Below are 12,951 nucleotides of genomic sequence, written 5' to 3' on the forward strand. Positions count from 1 at the left end.
GCATCAGGAACGATTTCAGATTCTACATTTTTTTTTTTTTTTTTTTTTTTTTTTGTGTTTCCTGCAGTATAGCGTTGGGATTATTATTATTATTTTTTTTTTTTAGTATCTTAGATTTTACTTCCTTGACAATTTGCTGGAAGTGGTGGTGGCTATAGCTAGCACCTGCTGTGGCAGGAAGGTCCAGCACTACTGCTGCTGGAGGTATCCTCCCTTCCCTCTTGTCCTGAATTCTTTTCCTTTTACTCTCAGGTAGCCAGTGAGCCAGCTTATGGTGGAATGGTGACTATGATTATCTTCAGGTTCCCAGCACAGCTGTTAAGCTGTTATACCATCTGTCTGCCAGGCCCATTGCCAGCTTGTCCTGCATGAAATTAAAAAATACTCAGTTCACATTTTTAAGGGTAATATGGGGTTGTGGCTAGATAAGAAGGCTTGCTTGTCGATCAAATTCTGGCTGCTTTGGTCTGTGTGAGTGTTAACTACTTAAAAGACTGAAGGGAGGAAAACTAAGTAATTTCCATCTTGAACAGAGGCTATGTATCTTCAGAATCCATGTCTCTTTAGCATCCTATAAGAGTATCTACTTTAGACTCACTGAATAACATTTGTGCGTGTTATTTGCCTCTTTCTGGATCTTTCTGGACCTCTGTTTCTTTCCAGACTTGAGACATTCCTTCCATCCCCTAATCCTTTTGGTGGAGTTGGGGTGACAAAGATGAGACTGAGCTATCTCTTGATAGATCTCTATACCTGCATTGTAGGGAGCTCAGGAGTAGAAGGAGTTGGGTAGTTACTTCTCCTTAGGAAGGTCAGGAACTAAGGACAAACTTCTCTTCTCTCTTCCTTCTTTCCTCTAGATTATAGTCTGATTTCCGATGATGAGTCCCCATGGGATAGTAAACCCGGGAACCACATGGGAATGATAGCTAGCAGCTATTCCCTCTAAGAGAGGCTCTGAGAGGGACACCCATGGGGATCATATCTGAAGCTTAAAGTTTCCCCCATTATTTCTCCTTTTCTTATGTGTCTCACTCTACCTCAGTGTTCCTCTGTTTCTTTTTTTACTCTCTCTCCTTGCTCCTCTTTCTCTTTTTATCTTTCTCCTCTCCTCTTTCACACTCTTTCCCTTCTTTTCTTTTCTCCTTTCCCCCTTCTCATAATATTTCTCTATGTCTGCCTATATCTGTTTCTCTTTTTTAGTTTAATGCTGAAAGACTGAAGTTTTTGCACCCAGAACCCAGGGTTTTATGAGGTGGAAGGGACTCACATTGATATCATATACAGCTAGATCCCATTTTACTTTTGATAATTAAAAAAAATCATTTATGTTATAGTTTTCTCAGAGAGGACATTCTATATTATACTGCTTATTCATCACAATCTCCACACTTGGGATGTTCTTGTCTTCTCTAATCTGGATCTCTCTTGCTGCAGCAGTTTATCTACTTCTTTCTCTTCTTTGGGATTATTAACAATTTTCCTTTGGTCCTGTGCCCAGATGCAGATTTAGGGACATGGATGATGATAATGGGACAGCAGTGACTGAGTTCATTTTGTTGGGATTCTCAAATTTGGGGGTTTACCAGAGCGCTCTTTTTTGGGGAGTGCTCTTTGTCTACTTGGTCACCTTGCTGGGTAACTCCTTGATCATCACCCTTACCCTGCTGGATCCAGTCCTGAACACTCCCATGTACTTCTTCCTTCGACATCTCTCTCTGATAGAGATTCTCTACACTATGACTGTTGTACCCAGGATGCTAACTGATCTGCTTTTCTCCCATCCTGCCATCTCTCCTGCCAGCTGCTTCACCCAAATGTATTTCTTTGCCCTCTTTGGCATTGCCGAATGCTGTGTGCTCACTGCCATGGCCTATGACCGTTATGCTGCCATTTGTCAGCCCCTGCACTATGCCATGCTGATGAACCGGCAGGCATGTGTGGGTATGGTGGGTGCTTCTTATCTAATGGGCATCACCACAGGCACTACCCACTCCATATTCATCTTTACCTTGCCCTTCCATGGTACCAACATTGTTCACCATTTCCTATGTGACATTTTGCCTGTTTTGAGACTGGCAAGTGGAGACACATTCTGGGGTGAGGTTGGGAACCTTGCTGTCACCCTGCTCTTTATCATTACTCCCTTTGCACTGATTTTGTTTTCCTATGTTCGCATCCTCATTACCATCCTTGGGGTTGCCTCTGCTCAGGGACGCCAAAAAGTCTTCTCTACTTGCTCTTCCCACCTATTGGTTGTCACACTTTTCTTTGGGACTGGGACTCTAGCCTACATGAAACCCGGAACCAATGATACTGAGGACACAGATCAGGTTATCTCCCTTTTTTACACAGTTGTAACTCCTATGCTCAACCCTTTTATCTATACACTGAGGAACAAGGAGGTGATGGGAGCCCTGAGGCGTAAATTAACAAAATATTTTTGAAGTACTTGCATGGTCCAGATTTGCTTGGCTTCTTTTTTGGTGAGTTGAGAGTTGTTCCCTGATTTTTATTTTTTTCTTTTAATTTTATATTTTTCAACTATCAAAGATTTGTTCTTCCACCACCCTGCCTTGCACTAAAGGAAAAAAGAAAAGCAAAATCCTTGCTATAATACATATAATTAAGAAAAATATTACTTTATCAATTTTGCCCAGAAATGTCTCATTCTGCATATTTAGTATTCTTCACTATCATGACCTGATCTTTGTAAAAGGAGGAAGCCCCTAGACCTTTTGCTCAGTAGGGGAATTCCTGGAGATTTTTAGTTAGGATGCACTTGGTCTTTCAGAAAGACATCTTATCTTTTCTGAAGGTCCCAGGAATTTAAGATATTTTCATCTGAGATCCTCACCTGGTATCTGTTTTCAGGTTTGTGTGTCAAGTGGAGACTGGGTGACCACATTTGGAGGGATGTTCAGGTATGGATTAGACTGCATGCATTAGGAAATTAGTGTTTGAAGGAAATAAATACTGGGAAATCTCTAAATATAAAGTAGTTGGGATGGAGGAGGCTGTAAGCTGGACCTCCTTAAGTTTACTTTTAACATTGAGATTTTATATTATTTGGGGGTTTATTATATATATTATATTAATCATATAAGTGTGTGCTGAGTCTAATACTGCAATTTGAGAGAGATTCACATGGATTAAAGGACATAGATGTGAATGATTTAGTGTGATTATGATATACCAGGTTTGACACATCTCAGGATTTGGGAACCCTTCCTGCACTAGAACCTTGAAGTGGACCCTTCCCCTTCCTCTGTAATAAGTCATTCCACTGGCTATGTTCAGTACCAGTAACTACTTTAGTGGTAAGAATTATCAGAGAATGTCTATAAAAGTTTGAAGTTACCAAGGGCACGGAGTATTCAGATCAGTTTAATAAGTATTAAGTGCTTACTATGTGCAAGGTTACACACAAGACATTTTATAAGACACAAATGTCACAGGTCCTCCTTTAAGAAAGTTAGATTTTACTGGAGGAATGATCTAAATTAGATGTCTAGTTTAGATCACCCTTGCTTTTAGCTGTTTCTGTCTCCAGCATCTGTTCATTACCTATCCCCATCTTAAACTAAGCTTTTCCTGAGATCCTTTTGGAGTCATTAACTTCAGGTTCTGAGTTCTACTCTGATCTTGGATGGATGAACAACCTGTCTAAAGACAGGTAAAGATCCCTTGTTTTGGGAATCAGCATATCTGACCTAGCCTCTATATCTAACTCACTTTGCCCTATCCAAACATGCCATCTTATAGAGATCCTGGTAGTGATTTAATGACCCTTCAGATCATTTGTCAGGCTCACAGACATCTTTTCTTTTTGGAGAAATTGGGGTTAAGTGACTTGCTCAGGGTCATACAGCTAGTAACTGTTTGAATCCACAATTTGAAATCAAGTCTTCCAGACTGCTATTGTGCCACCCAGCAGCTCTTTTAGGGGGACTTCAATATACATGTTTTTATCCCTCAAATACAACTGGCTTCCCATTTATTGTCTCCTCTATGACCCTGATCTTTACCTTTTCTCCATCTCTTTTCCTCTTATACACATAGAGAGTAGTTACTTGTCCTTTGATATTTTTAATCTCATCAAGAACATGTATTCTACCTGTATAATCCAGAAATGTTGTTGTCATTAAGCTTCTACTAAGCTGTACCTCTTACTGTCTCACCCCCCCTTCTGAAGCTATTCTTTGTTTTCAGGTAGTTCTCAAGTCATTTCAATTTTCATTGCTTTCTTAGTACCTCACTATTGCTCTGGCTTTGGGGTATCACTTCACAGACTTGAAGCTTGATTTAATTTTATGTTCTCTTCTACCTCTCTTGCATCTTTATCTTATTGACACTTATGCCATTTCAAGCACCAGGTTTGGATTTTCCCCACCATCTACTCCCACTCTATCTCACTTTTAGGTGATGAAATCACAGAACTCTGCTACAAATGTGGCAGCTAAATGGAGTAGTGGATATAATTCTGGGCCAGGAATCAACAAGATCTGAATTCAGATGTAACTTCAGATACTTACTAGCTGAATGATTCAGATCATATCACTTTACCTGTTTCAGGCTCCTTATATGTAAGGATTATAATAGCACCTACTTCAGGGTTATTGTGAGATAATAATTATAAAGTAAATAGCATAGTTTCTAGCATATAGTAAGCACTATGTAAATGTTTATTATTATTATTATTATTATATCCTAGCTGGGTCTTATGGCTGCCTAGTAATCTTTACTCTTCTCTGATTGACTGGTGTACTTTTTATTTTAAGCCTCTTCTTATTTCTTCAAGTCACTGCTATCACCCTGCCCTCTCCTTCTAAGCAGATGTTGTTTCATATTCTACCAATAAAAGACTATTTTTGCGATCTCCCTTTCATTTCCAATCTTTTGTACATCTCAAGTACCCTTAACAACATTTCATTCTTTCTTGCAATCTCAGGGACAAAGCTAATTACTGATCACATCCCCTGCAAACTCACATGGGAGCTTGCACTTTTTAATTATCCTATCTTTCTAATCTCCAATTTCTTTTTATCCAGTTTATGTCCTTGATGCATGCAAAGATGCTTAGATCTTGAAAAAAAAAAACAACTACCATACCACACATCTGCCTTTGATGAATTCCTTAGGGGGGGAAAAACCCCTATCTTTATTTCCTCACAGCCTCATTTTTTTTAAAAAGAAACAAACTTTTATTCCTGTGATTTTTTACATTGCAATTTGTGTTTGACCAAAAAAATAAAATCTCTGCAAAAACAAAAGAAACCCCAAATCCCAAAACAAAACCTTCTCCACTTTCCAGCTACTGAGCTGATATCAATAGCGTCTGTTCATTTTCTTAAACTTCTCATAGTGATAATCATCAGTTGCTTTTTCGTTGGGGGGACGCTTGCGATTCGGAGGTGACCTCTCGGCTTCCGGCTTCTCAGTATCTCCCACCCTGAGGGGTCGGGTTTTTGGCTCTTCCTTGTGCCTCCGAACTGGGGCGTGGAGCTCTTCATGATAAAATCGGTTGTGCTGCACGTAGTTCACAGCCATGTTCGTGGGAACAAAAGAGGTTTCGCTGTCTTTCTTTTTGTTCCGTTGCTCAGCCAGCAGACGGGCTTTGGCATCCTCGGTCGAAATGATATTTTTTATTTTTGCCTCAATGCCTAAATCCACTTCGGGGATGCCGCTCAGCATTTGGTTGGACAGCATCTCCTCCGTTTTTTTGGCGGACGAGACTCGGATGCTCTCGGGCAGCTCGTAGAGACAGTCTTCTGCATTCTTCAGCTTTACTTTCTGCTCCTCGTTTTCCACAATTCCCTTCCTTTTCTTTAGTTCTGTCTCAATGTACTTCATCATGTCGGCGTCTTCATCCCTTCGGTTGGTTTCGGCCGAAAATGATGTTCCTAAGTTGAGATCCTCCTCTTCGCTGATTCTGTCCTTGTTTCTTTCCTTAAGTTTCTTCATGTCCACCATCCCACCGGTTTTGACCTGAAAGGGATCGTCTACCAGGGCCGTCTCTTCCTGAACTTTCTCCCCAACCAGGAGGGCTACTGCACTCACCCCATTAGGTCGTCTCCTCAAGCTCTGAACTTCTTTGGTTTCCTCCAGTTTCAAGCGGACCTCCTCACTGTCCTGATCGTCCGACTCCGACTCCGAGTCGGCGCGGCGCCTGCGGAAGGTCTTGCCCGCCCGCATGATTCCCGCGCTCGGGACTCCCTCAGGGACCGCAGCAGGGAAGCCTCCCGCCGCTCTCCGACCAGGGCCCCGGTCCTAGGTCCGTAAAGGGGCTGGTAACTGGTTCCGGCGCAGGCAAGTGAGGTCAGAAGGGCGCGCAGCGGCCCGTCCTTGGGGTGGGCTCTCCTGGGGCAGTGCACGCCCGCCGGCCCGTCCCACTGCCCCATGGACTGGGAAAGGCGGGGAGAGGGTTAGGGGGCGGGAGGAGTCCTCCAGCTCGGCCTCGTGGAAGCTCCGCCCAGAGCCCATCTAGGCCAATGTGGCCCCGCGCCGAATAGGGAGGTGCCTGTCCTTGTACTTTGTAAACTTTCAGTTTGTCTTCTGTGGCCTCTGGTTGTTTGTCCGTTCTGGAAGAGGACCGAGACATCAGGGAGGTGATGCCATGGCATGCAAGTGAATTGGATTTTAGAGAGGGAGGGCTGCGCAGAGTCACCCGCTTCACTTTCCCCTTCAGAACCATCTGGGTCCAGCAGCCAGATATAGATCAAGACGACTGGAGATGGCTCTCAATGAAATGGGAGACCCTTAACACCATTCAGTGATTAAAGCTGGATTACAATCTGGGCAAAGAAGCTCCTCTTTCACCTAATCTCCCCCCCTCCCACAATCTAAATAAATGAATAAACAAACAAACAAATAAATCTGGGAAGGGAAGACCCTCAGGGTTTCTGGCCAAAGCCGAAATAACTGCTATTTACATTCAAACTGAAACTGCTTTCTCCAAGGTACCAAGTGTGGATCGCTGAGTCTTAGTCTTCATCTTTCTTGCTCTCTCTGCAGCTCTGGATACAGCAGACTAGGACCCCCTGCATATTCTCCTCGAGAATAGACAACTCCTGGATATTTCTTCTACCTAGAAAGTTGGTTCTTTTCCAGAATGAAGGACAACCAACTTAAAAAATTGCTGCTTCTTAGTCTCTTTGTTGTATCATCATTCATCTCTCTCTCCTATGAATGGATATACCTCCAGCATCTGACCCAGGTCTTCTTTCTCTCTTTTTTTCCCCTTAAGGCAATTACGAGTAAATGATTTGCCCAGGATCACACTGTCCCAGGTCTTCTTTCCGTTTTCTAAACTCTTTTTTGGGGGTGATCTCATAACTCTTAAGAGATTAAGGATCATCTCTAGTTAGACGATTCTCCCTCCTGCTATTGGAGACTTGCATTTGAATGCTTCAGAGGCATCCCATAGTCAACAATTCCCAAACGGAATTCATTTTTCTATTTCTTCTAAGCCAAATTTTCTTCTATTTTTGTTGAGTATACCTTCATCTTTCTGGATTTGAAACCTCTGAGTCATCCTTAGCCCTTTACTCCTTGTGACTCATATCAACCAATCACCTAGGTTTGTTGATTCTGTCTCCAAGATAGTATTCATGCCTATCTCTTCACTTTCTTGATCATTACTCTAGCTCAGGCTTTCCTCACCTTCTTTGGTAGGCTATTGCAATGCTTATCTAATTAGTAACAATAATAATATTAGCTAATAATAATTATTTAGCTTGCTTCCTTGTTTTCAGCCTCTCTCCTCATGAATCTATTTGCACACCACTGCTAAGTTAAAATTTCTATTCTATTTTGGTGGGTAATCAGAGTTAAGTTAAGGGCAGGATCACACAATTGAGACATAATTTGAACTCAGATCCTCTTGACTCCAGGCCTAGTGTTCTAGATATTGCACCATCTAGATGTCCTGAGACATAGCTTTGAGCATGTCACTCCTCTGTTTAAAAACTTTTAGTGGCTCCCTGTTATTTCTAAGATAAAAAACAAACATATGTGTTTGGTATTTAAAGCCCTTGACAATATGGCTCCAGCCTATTTTTCTAGACTGAATACACATTGCTCCCTATCATGAACTCTTTTTTTTTTTTTTTTTTTTTTTAATTTTTGGTGAGGCAATTGAGGCCAAGTGACTTGCCCAGGGTCACACAGCTAGGAAGTGTTAAGTGTCTGAGACCAGATTTGGTGTTAAGTGTGATGACCACGTATTTTAAAATCAGCAGGAGTTAGGAATTTGGGTTAAGGGAAAATCTTTAATTTTTATTCTCAATAGAGGTGAAGAAGGATCAGAGGTGAAGGGGGATTGGAAGTGAAGGGGGATTGCGATAGCAATGTGTGCAGCTGTGTCAAGAAGCTAGCCAGACAAGAAGCTAGCCAGCCGTCTCTTTTCACTCCTCTCTCTGCCCCTCTGCCTCCACCCGCCAAAATCGTCATATCCTATACAACACATCAGGATTTGTACAAAGAATGGGTGGGGGCCATTCTTTCTCCAAGGCTATATATATTAATAGAGTAGGGTCCAATTACTATTTAGCCTCACGTGCTTGGGACCTCAGTGCATCAACTCGAGCTTCAGCCCATTACAGTTAAGTGTTTGAGACCAGATTTGAACTCAAGTCTTTTGACTTCAGGGCTGGTGCTCTATCCATTGTATCACCTAGCTGCCCCTATCATGAACTTTTATGTTCTAGTCAAACTGGAATTATGAGTATCTAGCCAAATATGAGAGTAAAGCCTTTACTTGCTACTTCTTTACAAGCTGTTTTCTTCATCTGGAGCATATTCTTTCTTCAATTCTGTCTCATACAATCCTTAGCTCTCTATGAAGATTAACTTGACTGTAATAATATCCTAAGTGAAATCTTTTCCAGATTCTGCCACCCCAATCTTCTCCCATCAGACATTAATATTGTCCCCTTGAAATTACTTTCTATATGTATTGTATTTCCTTAACTGTGTACCTACTATTTTACCTGGGAAAAATGTAAGATCCTTAAGTTAGAGAATTATAGATATAAAAACAAAAATGAAACAGCTTAAGTTAGAGCTGTTTCATTTTTGTTTTTATATCTATAATTCTTAACACAGTTGCTGCTACAGAGCAGCACTAAATAAAGCTATCTTGATGCTTGACTTGGGATGACTTTGATTTGCTATCCAAAGGGTACCAAACACAACTCTGTCTCTTCTAGTATGGTCAGGTCTTCTTGATGGTGACTTGAAACATATAGTTTCAGTTGTTAGCATATGTGTACAGTCATTAATCCTAGAGCCAGAGAAGGTAACCAGATGACCAGAGTAATATTGCCCACATATGCAGGCACTTTTGTCTTTCTGTTCATGTCAAGGAAATATGTTGTGTGATGATGACAATTATTTGACTAGAGAAAGGTCATGGGCATCTACAATTTGCTAGGCACATGCTTACCAGATATTGTCTGGAGGAATGCTGAACTGTGAATAATTCTTAAGCCTCAGAAAGGAGGTCATATGGAAGCCAAGATTTCTTTATCATTTCCTTCTGCTTTGGATTGAATACTATGGATATAGCAGGAAGAATGATAACTAAAAGCAGTGAAGAACTTTATGATAAAAAATTAATTCCCTTCACAAGCAAAATGCATTTCAACTTTCCAGACATTACTTATTTCACTTTTTATTTCCACTATGTTTGATTAAAATGGATTGTTCCCCACAAATGTCATTCCATTTCCCATCTCTGACTTTGCTCAGGGTATATATATACTGGAATTCACTTTGTCCTCATATCCATGTCTTAGAATTCTTAGCTTCCTTCAAAACTCAGTTTTATCTCCTACAGCATTCCTTTCCTGATCTTCCCAGCTGCTAGTGCATTTTCCCTGCTCCACCAAGTTATTTTTGTGCAGGTTGATTGGTTGTTGTCTTTTGTTCTTGAAGAGGATTGAAATGCCATTTCTATTTTGGAGTCAAGGTACTGTGTTTCCAACTGTGATTGATCAGACTAATAATATGAGTGTGAAAGTTATCCAGGATAGGCACAAATTGTACATAAGAACATTGAAGTAGAGCTTCTGCCACAGTTTCTGATATGTAGTAAGTACTTAATAATTGCTTGTTGTTCTAGGTGAGATGGCCATGTAAACAGTGCAGAGGATCTAACTCTTCCACCTTTATTTTAGCAATGATTTATTTAACAAGAGCACCAGATCAAGCAACACCTCTGAAATCCAAAGTGATCCTTCAGGAAGCTAATTCATCCAATTCAGGAGGAAATAAAAAGATGGCCAGAAGAGGAAACAATCCAAAAGTTCTCATCTCAGAGAAGTCCCAAAAGCTTCTTGATTGGAAAAACTCCAGCTATAGTGAAGCAGTAGTATGACCAGAATTATTCCCAGACGGTACAGAAAAGGCAGGATCCTGATCTTTGAAGCCTCAGAGGGGAGAGAAGACTATCTATTGTCTTGATTAGGGACCACCACGCACAGAGCTCTGACCTCATGGTAAAAAAAAAAAAATTTTAATGGTCTTAAGAAAAAAGGAGGAAAAGGGGAAATATATTAAGGAAAAAATGAGAAAGGGGATGGACTGTCTTGCATAGTCAGTGAATGTGTGATGAAGGGTGTATAAATGTAGGGCAAGGGATGATTCAGTGTGATATAAATCTCATTTTCATCTGAGCTGAACAAAAAGATTTAACACAATTTCATACACATAGTCACACAGATTTTTGGTGCACAAATATATTAACCCTCAACAGGGATAATAGGGAAGGAGCATAGTTTAGAGGGAGGATAGGGATGGCATAAAGAAAACAAATTCTAGGGTGGCTATGATGGATCATGAATGGGAGATTAAGAGGAAAGAAAGAATAAGAACCTGAGATGGAGACTAGGTAAGGAGAAGGAAGAGAAGAGGAACAGTGGGGCAAAGAGATCTCTTCTGTTATAGATCACTAAATGTTAAACTTTTTTTTTTTTTTACCATCACCTTTGTTTTTTTTTTTTAAGTTTATTTTTTTATTATAGCTTTTTATTTACAAGATATATGCATAGGTAATTTTTCAGCATTGACAGTTGCAAATCCTTTTGTTCCAACTTTTTCCCTTCTTCTCCCCACCCGCTCCCCCAGATGGCAGATTGACCAATACAAGTTAAATATGTTAAAGTATAAGTTAAACACAATATATGTATACATATCCAAACAGTTATTTTGCTGTATAAAAAGAGTTGGACATTGAAATAGCCTGTGAAGGAAATCAAAAATGCAGGTGGACAAAAATAGAGGGATTGGGAATTCTATGTAGTGGTTCATAGTCATCTCTCAGAGTTCTTTCCCTGGGTGTAGCTTTACCATCATCTTTGTAAAGAGAAGGTAGGGAGCAAAGAAAGGGAAAAAAGAATAAGAGGTCAGGATGGAGGGAAATACGATAATTATATCCACTGTTTAATTATGGGACCATGCTGAGAGGGAGTACTGAGACCACCTCGACCTTTAATGCACAATAAGTTTTCTGCCATGTTGCAGAAAAGCCCTTGATAAGCAAAGAGCATTGATTTGTGATCGTAAACCGAGAGTCACAGCCAGTGGCTACGTGAACAGGGATGTCTGAGCAGTACTTCTTGCCTGTGAGTGAGCTGCTGAGTTGCTGGATTGTCTCTCCTCCCATTAGTGATACCATGCATATGCAATGTCCATGAGCTGCTTCTCTGAATGGTGATTGGGCTGATCAGACTTGCAAAAATGTATATTAACAAGGCTGTATGGCATAATAAACTGGAACTCTGTTCATACTCTATGAGTCTTCCTCCTTATTCATCTTGCCTCTGAGATCAAAGGGCTCATATTCCTTAAATTCTTAAAAGATGGCTGCAACAACTGGCTCCTGAAATATTTGAAGGGAATAGTAGATCTTACATGAGATATTCTCCTTTGCCCTCTAGAACAAGCTCATGAATATTTGCATCTGTCCTCCAGATCTCTTCGGAGATTATATGGGGTGTCCTGGCAAGAAGCTGCAAGCATAGTAAAAAGATAGCTTGTGTACCATGATCTCAAAGACCTTTAGGGTTGGGGACTAACTCCAGAGGTGACAGGTCAAATGACTCCAGAGGTGACAGGTCAAATGATATATGGCAAATGAATGTTATACATATGGGAAAAACATGCATTCATGCTACAGTTGACATTTATTCAGGCTTTGTATCTGCATCCTCTCAATGAGGGGTAGCTGTTTCATATGTAATAAATCACCTATTTCACTCTTTTGCCTCTATGGGTATCCCACACATCATTAAGATTGATAATGGACCCTCATGTACCTTAAAAATATTAAAATAGTTCTTATAGGAATTCTCCATACATCATATTTTTGGGATTCCTTACAACCCTACAGGACAGGCCATTGTAGACAACACTAATCAGACCCTCAAGAGATAGGATTACTCAAAAAATATAGATAATAATAAATATATAATATATAAATATATGATATGATATAAATATAGACACAAATTACTTAAACATTTGATTCAAATGATTTAAGTGCAGCTATGAAATACTCTCTGGTGAAAATAGAGAATCACTCAAAGATAACACCCATTTTCATTAAGAAGGCCCCTAAGAACGAGACCATGGTAATGAAAAAGGGTTCTGAAGGATGCGAGGGACCCTGTAGGGTTCTAATGTGGTGGCCAGAATATACTTGTATCTCCACAGGAGAAAACCTTCAGCATATACCTCAAAGTTGTCCATAGAACTGAAGAAGAAAAGAAGGAAGAGGCAAACGCCCAAAAGGAGGAGAAGATGTGCTCCCAATTCCACTAGCAATATGCTTTCTATATTTATGGGTTTGTGTTATATACAATCAGGATTGGCAACAGAGGCCAAAAGGTGGGGTATCATGGTGGACCCACCATGGCCTAGGATTGTCTCATGGGGGGAACACATACCGAA

The 12,951-nt window shown here is 40.5% G+C and overlaps 2 protein-coding genes across 2 annotated transcripts; one reads left to right on the forward strand and one right to left on the reverse strand.

Moving 5' to 3' along the window:
• The first annotated feature begins 1,158 nt into the window (after positions 1 to 1,158).
• Positions 1,159 to 3,867, forward strand: LOC100922235 (olfactory receptor 9). The gene has a single exon (XM_003772166.2). The coding sequence runs from the start codon at positions 1,518 to 1,520 to the stop codon at positions 2,445 to 2,447; it is 930 nt and encodes a 309-aa protein (XP_003772214.1). The 5' UTR covers positions 1,159 to 1,517; the 3' UTR covers positions 2,448 to 3,867.
• A 1,225-nt stretch (positions 3,868 to 5,092) lies between these two features.
• LOC100922494 (telomere length and silencing protein 1 homolog) lies at positions 5,093 to 6,386 on the reverse strand. Its single transcript, XM_003772167.4, has one exon. It carries the CDS (start codon positions 6,193 to 6,195, stop codon positions 5,329 to 5,331), a length of 867 nt encoding a protein of 288 aa, XP_003772215.1. The 5' UTR covers positions 6,196 to 6,386; the 3' UTR covers positions 5,093 to 5,328.
• Positions 6,387 to 12,951: the final 6,565 nt, after the last annotated feature.

The sequence above is a fragment of the Sarcophilus harrisii genome, chromosome 5 (assembly GCF_902635505.1).
Source record: "Sarcophilus harrisii chromosome 5, mSarHar1.11, whole genome shotgun sequence".
NCBI lineage: Eukaryota > Metazoa > Chordata > Mammalia > Dasyuromorphia > Dasyuridae > Sarcophilus > Sarcophilus harrisii.